This window comes from Protomyctophum bolini (assembly GCF_963924005.1).
Source record: "Protomyctophum bolini genome assembly, chromosome: 16".
In the NCBI taxonomy this organism is placed as follows: Eukaryota; Metazoa; Chordata; class Actinopteri; order Myctophiformes; family Myctophidae; genus Protomyctophum; species Protomyctophum bolini.
In genome coordinates this window covers 24794404-24809304 of record NC_137877.1, presented here as the reverse complement: position 1 = coordinate 24809304, position 14901 = coordinate 24794404, and the positions used below count along the sequence as shown (strand labels likewise).

General features: G+C 42.7%; 1 protein-coding gene across 5 annotated transcripts in view; it reads right to left on the bottom strand.

Moving 5' to 3' along the window:
• itgav (integrin, alpha V) overlaps positions 1-14901 on the bottom strand; it is a 52055-nt gene that overhangs the window by 7319 nt on the left and 29835 nt on the right. For all 5 annotated transcript variants that reach the window (XR_013965491.1, XR_013965492.1, XR_013965493.1 and 2 more), the window contains exons 11-25: positions 12985-13037; positions 12479-12554; positions 12264-12393; positions 12026-12126; positions 9647-9740; positions 9193-9238; positions 7570-7677; positions 7095-7150; positions 6715-6869; positions 6165-6302; positions 5996-6063; positions 5159-5303; positions 4281-4376; positions 3529-3608; positions 2001-2081 (exon numbers count right to left, since the gene is read on the bottom strand). Coding sequence is in view for 1 of the 5 variants with exons in the window: in XM_080785441.1 (XP_080641567.1) it covers positions 2001-2081; positions 3529-3608; positions 4281-4376; positions 5159-5303; positions 5996-6063; positions 6165-6302; positions 6715-6869; positions 7095-7150; positions 7570-7677; positions 9193-9238; positions 9647-9740; positions 12026-12126; positions 12264-12393; positions 12479-12554; positions 12985-13037 (1427 nt within the window). In the remaining 4 variants the exon portion in view is untranslated. The remainder of the gene's footprint in view (positions 1-2000; positions 2082-3528; positions 3609-4280; positions 4377-5158; positions 5304-5995; positions 6064-6164; positions 6303-6714; positions 6870-7094; positions 7151-7569; positions 7678-9192; positions 9239-9646; positions 9741-12025; positions 12127-12263; positions 12394-12478; positions 12555-12984; positions 13038-14901) is intronic.

Here is a 14901-nt window from a genome sequence, read left to right as displayed (position 1 = left end):
TGATGGAAAAAATTGTCTATGAACAGGTTGAAAAGTATCTTGCCACAAATAAATTAATGTACGAGTTCCAATCTGGCTTCAGAACATCCCACTCCACTGACACATGCCTTCTCTATTTGAGCGACCACATCAAACATGATGTGGATGCTGGCAAATAGTGCGGCATGGTCATGCTGGACCTCCAAAAGGATTTTGAACCACTCCATACTGGTTAACAAGCACATCAGTGAGCTGGATACAATCCTACCTGGAGGGGAGAGAACAGATGGTGGAGGTGAATGGAACACTGTCCCCCGTCCCCCCCCCCTCCCAGTGAGCTGTGGCGTTCCTCAAGGAAGCATACTAGGGGCTTTACTGTTCCTAATATATGTAAACGACATTACATCAGCTTGTGACTGCAACTTGTTCCTGTTCGCAGATGACTCGGCACTGCTAGTCTCGGACAGGAACAAACTGCAGGTTGAAAAGGCCCTCAGCTCTGAACTCGGTAGAATCTACACCTGGCTCTCTGATAACAAACTATCTTTACACCTGGGAAAAACTGAATCCATTCTCTTTGGATCTAATAGCAATCTCAGCAAGGCAAATGGCTTCTTGGTTAGAGTTGGTGACAATGTTATCTTATCTTATGTTATCTTAATACCCCACCCCCTTAGATAGCAATTCTGTAGACTTAGATAGCATTTGATACAGACTTATAGCATGTTATGTAGACAGCATAAGTGCATTGTATGTAGTCATAGCACGTCATAGTACATATGTATAGCATAGTAGTATAGATGTATAGCTTATATGTATAGTTTCATTATAGATATTCCACTGTTACTTTCTTAGCTTACGCATGTTTCATGATAAATGTTTTTATGTGATGTATTCCCATGCTTTTTTGTTCTTGCTTAATGTAAGTCGCTCTGGATTAAGAGCGTCTGCTAAATGCCTAAATTGTAAATTGTATCACACGTAAAGATGAAATTACCTACCTAATCTTTCCGGTGATAAAATGGCCACCAACGTAATCAAAAAGGTCAACCAAAGAACAAAATTCCTTTACAGGATCTCCTCACTGGTCAACACAAACACCTTGAAGACCTTAACAGGAGCCCTCGTACAAGGTTTCTTTGACTATGCTATGGTACCACAGCACCTCTAAGGCCCTTAAAACAAGGCTCCAGACTTCTCAAAACAAACTGGTCAGGCTACTTAGCCTCACCCCCCGAACCCACCTCACTCCTGCCCACTTTGACAGGCTGGAATGGCTTAGGGTCGACAACAGAGTACAGCATCTTGCAATGGGCCTGGTCCACAAGATTCGATACACCAAGATATATGTCTAGATACTTCCTTAATGTTAACGAAGTCCACACCCACAACACCAGAGGGAGTGCAATGAACCATGTACAACCCAGATTCGGCACAAACAAGGGACTCAATTATTTTCGCTCCTATGCCACCAAAATGTGGAACGCCCTACCAACAGTCATTAAGACATGCAAATCCCTTGACTCCTTCAAAACCGCTCTCAAAGGGCACCTACGGACGGCTGCATTTCGAAACTGGCCCCGGTAAAATCTGAATCCCCCCCACCCCCCCTTTTCCCCTCACTGTATAAGTTTATTTTCCCTTTTTTACCTCCTTTATGATGAAATCCTGTTCTGTTCTTTGACTATATAGAAGTGTCTATTTGTACGTCTCTAAATGTTTTGATGAACATGGTGGACCCACTTGTAAACAAGTGTAATGCTTAATTGGGTCGTCCACTCACAGTTAACAGTCTTTGTATTGAGTTTGTGCTTGAAATGTACTGTAATTCTGCAAACTGTTAATAAATATTTCAATCAATCAATCAAACAGGACACTTCCATTAAACTTGTTATATACAGCTTATCAAGTGACCATAAGAATACGATCAAGCTGTACAAATGATACACATGAGTGTACTGTATAATGCCTATGGATATATGTGTACAGTATGTCTATGTACGTGTGTGTGTACAGCATACCCTCTGAAGTTGACTTTAACCATGACAGCCAGTTTGGTGACGCTGGACACCTGAGGACTGCTGTTGTTGAACTCGTTGGAACTGAAACACACAAATCAAAAAGGTTATTATGGGATGGTGGATGCTATAAGAGTATAAGTCCAATATGAACCTCCCCAACATGGATAAAAACAATCAAAGAGTGTACCAAATGTACACACATTTGCATACTCTGAGTTAAATTAACACTGAGGATGTTACACACACACACACACACACACACACACACAGCCACAGGGTGGAGCTGTTGCCCTCAGGAGGCCTGTGAAGAATTTGAACTTGGATCTGCAAATTCTCTGGGTTTTCCAACAAATACAGAATGATAACTTATAAGTGCATTAGTATGCAGATTAATTTATTGGCTTAGATCGCCCTCATGTGAGAGTTGTAGTAACAGCCATTACACTGTATGTTAGCCAAGGTCTTTATATGAACGTCATAATAGTCAATGACACATTTCTGATTCAGATTTCTATGACAACCACACTGGTCAGGGTCCCCTCTAACAAGTCTACTGTTTATGTTTTTGTGGGAATCCCCTCTAAGAAGCCCCCGAGATCTAGATGTTTTCAGAGCCAGAGAAGGCGTGACTGTCCCATTCACTGGTTCTGTGTCAACGGGAGGTCAGATAAACAAAACATTTGGACTGGAGCTGTCCGCTTCTAACCAGCGTCGCCGTCTACATCTAAAGACTGTCATTAACATACCAATCTCTGTCCTTTCCTTTAACACACAAAACACACTCCGGTGTGTGTGTGTGCGTGTGTGTGTGTGTGTGTGTGTGTGTGTGTGTGTGTGTGTGTGTGTGTGTGTGTGTGTGTGTGTGTGTGTGTGTGCATGCCATGCAAATGCATGGATATAAGATACCATGGCCCGCCACTTTCCACACACAAAAACAATATGGACACAATGAGAGAGAAAGAGAGAGAGAGAGAGAGAGAGAGCTCCCTTGCAGAAGCAGAATGTGAAGGCCTTTTGTCATTAAAATTGAGCAGAGATTGGAAAATGTTTGTGGTGAGATTAGTGCCAAATGGAAAATGGCTCTGGTTAAGTGAATGGTAATACAATACAATACAACACAAAAGTGGGTTTGTTGACTGAAATCCCCACCAAGAGTTAAAAACATTTGATCCCAATCTGAGTGGATCCGATTTGGATGTTATATATCCCCCTGATCCAAAACTATTACGGAATGTAATAACAAAAATACACCTTAAGCTGAGCTTGTTTGAGTGAGTGGCACCCACGGCTATCATTATACAATCCCCTAGAATATTGTTCAGGACAACAAGTTATTAGTATGTTTATTAATGGTAATGACATAAAGTATTTGCTTTTACGGCTTGCTTACTGCACAATCATAAATGTTGGGACAGGGACACTCTACATACTGAGCCCTAATAAGCAGCTTTATGTACTAATATTAATGAACATAGGTGCGTACGTCGTACATACAGACAGGCATACAGGCAGAGACAAGGGAGCGTACCTTACAATCTGCAGGTCAAACTTGACAGAGGTGTCCTGTTCTGAGAGCTGGTGGACACTGAAGCTCAGCGCTGCCAGTACCTGAACAATTACATGTTCAATGATTAATAACATTGAACCGTTACGGCTAACCTGTTAAAGGAAGCAGAAGTTAGCATGTCACCCTAACTGTGTTTGGCACCAATTTGAGCCCTTAACTGCTGCGTTGTAAACAAGCTGGAGACATAAGAGATACATTTCCATGGACTATAGCTTAATTAATACTTTCTTACATACTTAGGTGATTAATTACTTATAGAGGGAATAAAGAAAACTCAGTAATCAGAAACTAGAAAAGGTTAAAAACCAACGTGGATACACTTCTTAGTTAGCCTGATTGTCAGACTCTGAACCAGTGCGCTCAGTCGAGTGGGCGGGGTCTATGGGCTGGAAACCAGGCTACTTCTTAGTACATACTAGTAATAGGCATGGGCAATAGTGCAGCGAAGGCCCTGGTACTGAATGATGCTTAGTAGTCTCATCAGCTATGGTTTGAGAGCAAAACTACTGTCTTTTGAAAATTTCATTTTCAAAAGACAGTACTGTCAAAAACAAAAGAGGAACTGAGGCTGTTCTAGAGTGAACTGCTTTTCTCGCGTGAATATATTGGCAATCGCTGATATTTAGGCTGCACGGTGGCCATGTCAATATTTGTTGACATATCACCCAACCCTAATATGGTTAGGGTTGGGTGATACTATAGCTATGTCTCACCTTGGTTCCTCCCTTCATGGGGTTTCCCAGGTCACATACCACCTGTCTGGTCTGGTTCTCTTTCTTATAGGCACACGATAGCCTGCTTAGGCTGGCCTGGTAGACACAAGACAACAATATCATTACAAAAACCCTGAGAAATGGATCTATTTGCATTTCTAGGATGTGTAGAGAAAGAGAATACTAATACATTAGCAGTGGTGGAAAGCAGAGGCGGAAAGTTCTTATAACGGCAGGGGGTTCAAGCAGCCACGCCCCCCCCCCCCCCCCCCCAGCGGTGGAAAAAAAACGAGTTTTGTTTTTTCGAACAAAAGCCACCTTATTAGCATTTGAATGCGGCATGCGCGGCGGCCCAACACCTATCTTGTAACCCCTCGTAAAGGTATGTGACTATCACTACGTGCATGACAACATGACCACTGGGGAGGGGATAGATATATTTTGCCAAAATGCAGTGGGTTCAGTCGCGCCTTTGCCAAAATGCCAGGGGGTTCAATCGCGCCTCTGAACCCACGGAGTTTCCGCCACTGGTGGAAAGTAACCAAGCAAGTACAATTTTGAGGTATTTGTGCTTTACTTGAGTATTTCCAATTTCCAATACTTTTACTTCTACCCCACTACATCTCGGAGGCAAATATTGTACTTTTACTCCACTACATTTATTTGAAAACTTTAGTTACTAGTTACTTTGATTATTATTACAAAACATAGATTAACCACTTCAGTCCTATATACATTTCGGCCATTTGAAAATATTTTTAAATGGGACATTGTGCATAGAGAGTACTTTCTACTTTTGGTACATGCAAGTACTTTTTTCCACCACTGGTGTGTGTGCAATGTACCGTGCGTGTGTGTGTGTGTGTGTGTGTGTGTACCTGACTGCGGACCACCCCAGTGAAGTCGGCCTGTGGAGGCAGGTAGACACGGAGCTCAGCCTCGTACGCGCCCTCTCCTCTGTTCTCCGCGCTGACCTCTAGTGTCAGAGCGTTGTCGTCGCCCATGTAGATCTGCTCGCAGTCACTGCAGTTCCAGGATTGGAAGATTGACATGTGAACAATGAACAGCTATGTGTGTCCCTATGTATGTATGCATGTCCGACTACGGCCAGCTGCAATACCGCTGGGTGACCTAAAGCGGCACTGTTGAGCAGCGTACGTCCCTATGTATGCATGTCTGTTTTTAGCTGCTACACGGACATTGTTTGCCCGACCAGTGAACAGCTATAAAATGCATCCTGAGAATTGTAGGAATAGCAAAAAGAAAAAGAAAAGGCCAACATTTTCTCTGTCATGGGGTTGTATTGTAAATATTGTCGTTTCTGTAGACTATGATAATCATCAACAATGAACTTAAATGCACATGCACTAGCGTGATCAATAAGTGTGATCGATTAATGTGGCATTTGTCCTCCGAACCTGACAAAACAAACACCTCGTACGAACCTCATAACATTAAGTGTCTCGCCTTACAAGAATGGAGTAGGAACAGGTCTTACCTCTAGGCCTGTCACAAGTATTACATAATCACCAAATCACAATTATTTGAGATAATCACAATTCGTGATTACTTTTCATATAAAGTATAAAGTTATTTCATTATATAAGTTATTTAAGAAGCCTAATTTTGACCGTCAATTCAATCGTTAATCGCACATTTTTGTATGACAATTTTATTGTCAAGTACAATTTCGTAATCATGACAGGCCTACTTACCTCTTAACAGTCAGCCTCAGATCAGGCTTACAGATGTTATCATCGCCACAGTCTAAGAGGATATGGGCCTGGAGACAGAGGAGAGGAGAGAGAGAGACCTGAGTGAATACACACACACACACACACACACACACACACACACACACACACACACGCACACACACGTTACCTGCTTGGTGACATTAGGGGGGGCAGTCATGTCCAGTATCGGCAGCAGACCCGTTTTGTCTGCAGCCAGCTTGAAGTCCAAACTGTACTCCATGAACACTGATATAGGAGTGATCTTATCCCTGAACTCACTGTCATCCTGAGAGAGAGAGAGAGAGAGAGAGAGAGAGAGAGAGATGCAAATAGTGGAGGTGAGCAGGAAGGAACACATTTAACTTTATTTGGGTCCAATGCTGATCCTGATTTTTGAGAGACCTAGACCATGGAGTACCAAAGTTTCGAACGATATTTTATTGAATGTATTTTCAGAAAAGTTTGAAATCTATTTGACATTTTTAGATTTGATTAAATATTAAAGAACGGGACACATTCCCAATGGACAATTTTAATGGCCGTTTTCAATATGTTTTGGCCATTATCTCTGGAACGGAAGGTCTAAATCTGCTCAGTTTAAAAGCTTGATGGAATAGTGACGTCGAGGACATTAGGCACATTGATTGGCGGAGAGTGGACACCACTGCATTAAGGTTAGGCTGTGTGCTCACACTCACCCTGAGGAAGGCCTCCAGTTCCTCACAGGCCGGGATCTTCCCACTGTTCACCGTCATGTTCTTGGTGTACTGGGAGGTCCTGCTGTGCAGGAAGAGAACACGCTTGGTCGCCCCCTTGTGTTTGAGACGGTCCAACACGAGATCCACGCGGAAATCTGGGGAAAGAATAGAGGAGAGGTCGTTATAGGCTGGAAACCAAGTCGCTTGACTCACTCCTCTATAAGTGTTTATAATAATCCAAATCTACAAATTACCGTAACTAACACTGTCAAATGTAATGGAGTTAGTAAAAGTACAATATTTTGGATCTGAGATGTAGTGGAGTAGTAGTTCCTCAAAAACTGTAGTTACTTTCCACTACTGTTGATTCTTGTACTTACTGAGTGTGGTTGGAGCTCTCTTCCCATTGGCCCTTAGACAATACTTCACCTTGAAACTGGACAGATAAGAATCAGAATTAAACTAATCTGAATTAAACGACGATGTCTTCTGTCTGTCTGTCTGTCTGTCTATCTATCTATCTAGTTGAGGAAGTAAAAAAAGTTAAAAACATAGGTCAGGTAACACAGTATATATGCGCGAAGAGGAATACTAAGTGCTTAAAGCACCGGCCACCTCTGGCAGTCAAAATAAGATACGAATGCAACTACAGTTCTATGAATCCCGAATGACTGCCAGCAGCAGTGCTTTAAGCACAGAATACTACATTCTGTGCCTAAAGCACCAGCAGTGATGAAGTGGAACACTTTTGATAGGAGCTGTGTGTGTGTGTGTGTGTGTGTGTGTGTGTGTGTGTGTGTGTGTGTGTGTGTGTGTGTGTGTGTGTGTGTGTGTGTGTGTGTACTGTGCACTCACCAGGAGACAGGAGTGTCAGTCTCAGGTAGTTTGCAGCTCTTGTCTTCAGGGTTGAGGATCTGGGGTGTGATGTCCAGTGTAGCGTTCACAATGATGACAGGACGTGCTCTGATCAACATTATACAGTAAATGAACAATACAGATCAACAACTACAGTGTAATGCTACTGCAAGTGCAGATCACAAGTTGATTTAATGAGCAAAATCAAACCATTATACAAAGTAGTAGTAGTAGTAGTAATAATATATATATTTTTTTATGAAGCACTTTACATTCTCACGAATCTCAGAGTGCTACAGGGTTAAAAGCATGGCAAAAAATTATAAAACAGCATATCTCTGCTGTTGGGAAGTAACCACCTAACTCCAAAATGTTTTCAGGAAATGAGAAATATATATTTTTGTTGTCAGGTGTTTTATCACAGATCTTTATAGACACCACCTAATGTTATGTAAGGTAATGTTATGATTGAGACCGGCCGGTTGAGAGGAGCGTTCGTAACTAAATAAAGAAACCAGCGCTTCTTTCACCTGACAAATATCACTATGTGATCATTTATTGTTTCAGGAAATTAAGAAAACCTTTTATTTTTTAAACTTTTATGAAAACAAAGCAATACTGCCTTGTTGGTGTTGTGACTTTATATATTGTCAATTACTTCCACGAGAGGGGAAGAGGTGGTGGAGTTAGTTGCTTTAGCAGACAGTTTGAGGGTCCAATTTAGTTGAGAGATTTTCTCCTTTTTGTTTTACTACTTTTCATTGGTTCAATATTTCCAAAACACAGACGTAAAGGGTGCACCGATTATCCAAAAAAATGAAAAAACTCAAAAATGGAGTTAGGTGGTTTCCTCCCGACAGCAACGATATGCAACAATCAATTTCATGGGACCCAGCTCGGCTAAACTAAAAGGGTCAAGTTAAATCGTACACTTTACACGCTCACAGCTCAACCGTCGGGTCAGCATTACATTTTAAATGGATGCTATCAGTGCCACCGTTTATTCCCACCAACATGTACCGTAGGCGTATATGAATTGTGTGTCTAGAGTGGAGATGTGTGGTTGTACAGTAGAGGTTAAAGTTCTAACAGCATATATAAACACAGCGGGCCAGGACTGTATCTGCTGCTTTGATATCAGAGGTGGTCCGCCTCATTAAAAACACACAGCTTACATGTGCTACATCAAAGCCTTACATATAGGCTCTCACACGCGTGTGCGGGCACGCGCACACGCATATATTTAGGCACCAACAACAGCTATTGTTTAGGTTACTAAGATAGATTGTTTGCGTACAATTGCACACACGCGTACATCTAAGCACAACGTGCACACATACTGTACACTTATTCACATGCACAACACCACATGCCACACATACAGGTTGCAACACGCAGCCACACGTCTACAGGTTGCAACACGCAGCAACACGTCATCAAATAAATACAGAATACTCAGTACACCCAAAGGCATTTAGGGCATCTTGCGCCACCCTTTTTCAAAATAGTAAAAAATGGCAAATAAGTTTAGGAATAAGGGGTAAGGGGTGGCGCAAGATATAGCCCTTATACATGCACAAACACACAGACGTACGCACACTCGCACAGGCACACAATAGTTACCTGTACACAACTGCTGTGTCTGCTCCAAATGCTCCCACTATTAAATCTGTAAAGACAAGGTCATCAGTATTTAATGCAACACTGCTTGAACCTCATTAAAGGCTTGAGATACCATGTTCTGCGCCGTGTTGTGCACGGAAATATCCGTATATAATATACAAGCTCACAGACGAGCGGCAGTGCGATGCCATGTGAGCTTTTAAATCGCCTATTTTCAGTGTGCAACAACTAACTATAAATAAGTCTTAATGTGTCTCCTACTGTGTATGAGAGAAACAATGTAATGTATGTAGCCTACAGGGGTCCTTAGTACCTTTATTCCTCAGTCTCGTGTCTACATGCTCAAACCTTTTTATATTAATAAGTGTGTAAGTGTGTGTGTGTGTGTGTGTGTGTGTGTGTGTGTGTGTGTGTGTGTGTGTGTGTGTGTGTGTGTGTGTGTGTGCGTGCGTACCTGGGTATCCATTCTGGTCTATATCAATGTTTCCATTCATAGAATAGCCAAAGCTGGAAGGCATGTAGCTAGATGCCCATTTTCCCTGCAGGACCTGAGGAGGGGGGAGTGGCAGCATCATGTTAGGTACTTTGTTTATGTACCGACATATGGACAGCAAAACTCATGGGATGCGTTTCCACACTTGGACAATTGGCTCCATGCACACACGCCTTCTTCGAAAGAACTTGGGCCCCTTCCCTACTTCCTTCACCAGTGTTACCTTACCGATGATACTAATGAAGGCTCTGTTCCATTCTGGTCCAACTGAGTTAGGGTGCTGCTATTGAGCATGTTGGCTCACTGGAGACACTCTGCTACACCAGTGGGTCTCTGGAGTGGGTTCCAAATGGCCCCGTACGGGTGTGTAACTCTGAGTGTACAAATGGAGCGGTAAGGGTACACTCTCAGTGTTATGGAGGTCCTTGGAATTAAAACGTTTGAGAAGCGCTGTACACTAAATGGAACAGAGGCTTAATTAGTATCGTCGGTAAGTAGGAAAAGTTATTCTGTGTGCATAGAGCCAATTGAATGCGGCATGCCAGGGTGGACTGATTGGATTTCAATTATTAGGGCCTACAGCTACTGCAGTAGCTAACTGCATAACAGAAAAAAGGCTCATACTGATTTTCAAAAAAGTTAAGTCATACTGCCTGAGGCCTCTAATGACACTGCCATAGACCCTGTATTATATTGTACACCTTTAAATCAGCTGTTGAAAAGTATTGCATAGCCTTACAGACCACATGGTTGCTTTTTGATTGACTTATTGTATTCTCACATCCAACAATGTTACATCCTTTAGTTTTTATGTATTGATTGCCTATCAATTCTTGATATTCAAGTAACTACTCTCTATTTTGTATGTGTATGTTAACCACTTTTAGCCTTGTGTCCCTATTTTGGGCATGTAAAAATGTTTCAAAACACATTGCATTAAACAGGTATTTTTGCTATTCATCATGCAACATCAGTTGCTCTTGCAGTGTCTGTGACGCACAGTGCTCACCACAAAACCGTTTGTGCATTGGTGTGGTTTTTACTGTACAGTTGACAATAACGTGATGCCCTACTTTTGGTTGTACCAGGAGAACAATCACTACTTTGCTGCAGTTTTCATGACAGTAGAAATGTTTCCCACATCATAAAAGTAATGTACAATGTGTGACGATATGTGGGCGACAGTGGCTCAGGGGTGGTAGCACGGATTAGTTTTATCCCGCCACGCATGTCGGGAGTCACAGGTGATTTTTAACCGGCAGCAGGAGTGATCTTTAACCTGCAGCATAGGTTTGTATGAATAATGGCTGTTGGTATGTCTAACCAAGGTATGCGTACGTATGAATGCGTGTGTGAATGGGTGAATGTAATGCACATCTTTGTAAGGTGCTTTGGATAAAATTGCTATAAAAATGTACGATATGTGGGAAGATAATAAATTGTGTGGATTGTGCCCACATAATTGTCCACAACTCACTGTGTTGTTTTGGTGCTTTCTCGTCTCACACAGGCCTACTGTACATGGATTGTGATTATGGACCTGCTGCAGATCAAGGGGTTTCATGGATTATGGCTGCAGACTGTTATTATAGTTGTCATTGTTATTATTATTGTTGTTGCTGTGTGTCTCTGTCTGTCTCCCCCTCCAACCGTCAAGGCAGAGGGCCAGCCACCTAGTCTTGCTCAGCCAGACGTTTGGATGTCTCCTCCTATCTCCGCCTATCAATTGTCTGGATTCATTTAAATTCTGCAGAGGCTTGGACGGCCGGCGAAGGCAAAGCTACGGCCACTGTTTTTTGTTTTTTTTAGGACAAGCCTTTACCTGCTTCACCAAACCAACTGAAGGCCCAGATTAGGAATCACTGCCCTCCGTCCTTGGAATTGCATTTTTGTTTTACCAGGTTCCACACACCTCTAGCCCCCACAGAATTAGAGCGTCACCAAACGTATCAGTAGTATTATCGACCACCCAGAGCCAGGTTCTACCTGATGTTTCTTCCCGTTAAAGGGGAGTTTGAACCTTGATGCCTTCACCAAACACTCATGGGTGCCATGAGAGTGCCATGAGACAACCTACTGTATTGAGATTTGGCACTATATCATTCCAATTGAGGTATTGAGGTATTGAAAAGACAAGCTAACAAAACCTAATAATGGGTGCCAATATAGCAAAGCAAGACTATAAACCAATCAAGTGTCATTTGTCATCAGTCCAATTTGTCTTCTTTCCTGAAGAAGATCCCAGTGATCGAAACGTTGAATCAATAAACCAGTGGAGCTGAGTTTTTCATACCAGTGTTGCGGACTCTATTTCTTCCTCATCAGTCACTTTCCGTTTACCTGAGAGGGGGAGGAGTCAGGGCCCCCACGGCGGCCATTATGGATGTAGACCAGCCCGTTGTGCTCGGGGGCGCCGCCATATGGAGCTGAGATGGCAACGTCTATTGGACAGAAATATCACAATATCGTACATTACATCACACATTTGCATGTGTGTATGTGTGTGTGTGTGTGTGTGTGTGTGTGTGTGTGTGTGTGTGTGTGTGTGTGTGTGTGTGTGTGTGTGTGTGTGTAGTACCGTTGAAGCCGTCCATATCCAGGTCGCCAAGGGCAGCAATGCTAGAGCCATAGCGGGCATAGACCTCCGTCCCCGTCAGCTTCTGGGGAGAATGGAAGGAGAACCCTCCCTTGCCCAGGTACACAGACACCTGCAGAAATACACAGCCTGTTTATCTCCAGTACCCAAGACTTATGAGGGTTGGGGTTAGATCGATTTTAGAGTGTTTCTCATACCTGGCCCACCTCCCGTAGTTTACCATCTGAACCTCTGTCCATGAAGAGAGGAGCTCCAACCAGCAGATCTATCATACTGAAAGAGAGCGAGTGAGTGAGTGAGTGAGTGAGTGAGTGAGTGAGTGAGTGAGTGAGTGAGTGAGTGAGTGAGTGAGGACAGACAGACAGACAGACAGACAAATATAAATAGAGAATTGGAGTGAGAGACAGACAGAACGAGAGAAAAACAGACAGAGTAACTGGAGACACTCCAGCAGTGTGTAATGACAGAGCAGTTAGCAGGACTTTTACATAACCTCTTTCTACAACAAACTAATGGACACAAACAGGAAGCCTGCGGAAGACCAACATGGAGTTACAGACAGGAAGAGAAACAGAAAACAGGCATACTGTAGAACAGAAAAGGACGCATAGAAGATTATTAAAGCAGTTAAATTAAACAATGAATGGAGGACAAACATGCCTACCGAAATGGAGACAAGACAAGACAGACCCACAGAACTCACCCATCATTGTTAACATCAGTAGCAGCCACAGAGTGACCAAAGTAAGCTGCCATCTGGGATAGAAAGACAAAAATAAAAGATAAGAGACCAATGGGGGCATCCCAGTAGCTGACCACATAATGGTATGGTCCTTGACCCTGGTTCAATTCCTGGCTGGCTAGATGTGTTGTGTCCTTCATGCTTCTGCATTGAGTTCTCTCGATCATGTCTACATTTAAAATCACACTCGTATGAAGTGAGGGGCGCCCACGTTGTCATTTAGTGCCCTAAAGTTTAGGACTTTAACGTTTGTTTAGGGCCTAAACAAATGTTAAAGTCCATAGACTTGGTTGGCTCTAAAGTGCTCTAAACAAATATTATAATGTCCTCAACATCCATGAGAAACAAAAACAGTATGATGGAAATAACCTTTCGACCGACAGATACTGTATGTAAAAATATATGGTCATTTATATGCATGCATTTTGTCAAAGAAAATCTATCATTAACTTCATGGAGTATTAGACAGTCTAGACTTGACAACGTGGTTTTTCCGTAGCGCTTCATTTAGGTGGACTTAAACTGAACAGTTCAAATCTGTAAGTTAACGGGACCGGGTCTTTCCCGGACCTTTCTACCTGATGGGCGTGGTTATATGCCTAACTATGCCTAAACCTAAACTTAACCTCACAAACACTAGGCCTAACATTACCCCTAACCTCAAAGAATAACAATCTTAAAACCACACCCATCGGGCAGAAAGGTCCGGAAAGTCACGTAAGTTAACAGTACGCCTCAAGTGTAGATTGTGTGGGGATGGGGATGGCTAACTAGCATCCTGCATTGCGTGGTCTTGCTGGGCCTTTTACAGTTTGAGATAAGAGAGACTTCTTGAACTTCAGCAGCTGTTAACACAGCAGGAGGAAGTGGAAGTGGAAGAGGAGAGCTTTGATAGAGGAGAGGAGAGGAAAGGAGGTGAAAGGTTAACATGGTCCAAGCTGACTGAATCATTAGAATCATTTCAGAGGGGAAAAGGCATCTTTAAAGAGTTAAACTAATGGGGCATCAAATCAAACTCTGTCTCTGTTTTGGGCATGTCATTATATGCCCCAGTTGTTGCGACGCGTTGAGAGCTTGTAGATCGGATATGTTTCGTGAAGATATAGAGGGGGAAAAAGAGCAGACCAAGTACAAAGCCAATGGCTAAGATTTGAGCGTTTTGAGGTGCTTAAATGTCTGAAAATACACAAATAAATAGAAAAAGCAATGTGTAAACCAAAACATACGTAAATGTACACAGCGCCGACGATAGTGCTGTCAAACAAGTCTATGAAACTATCTATGAAATCTATGAAAATGTTAATCTGCAACACAATTTTATACAATATGTAGTGTAGTAGGGATCCCTGCTTCATGTATCTCTCCTAGCTAAGGGGTCCATGGCCTGCAAAACGTTGAAGACCCTTGCTCTATACCAAATAGCTTTGCCGGAAAAAATAATCACCAAAATGTTCCCCCCAGAATAGGGATGCTATAAGCTTCATGTGGTTAATCTCAATATATATGCCTCATCAGGCTCATCTAATCAAACACATACACATAATAACTCCGTAACATAAGAGACATGTCTGGCTCCTCTCTGCTGCAGCCACTGTTGTGACAAATCAACAGAGACAGCAATTAGAACCAAGTCAACTCTGCAGCTGTGGGGTCAGGTTGCAGTAGAAACTGGATAAGGGACCTGGCAGTCTTATAGGCAATTCACACTGAGACGGACTGAATCCGCTTAATTGGAACCGTTTCCGAATATGATTGCCTGGTCCCCGATGGCCATGATTCACATTGCCCGAGATTCAACAGCGCACCCGGGTACACTTGCATAACACACTTAAATCCTCCAGATGGCAGTGGGCTTGATGGCTGGCGTGCCATCAAGTT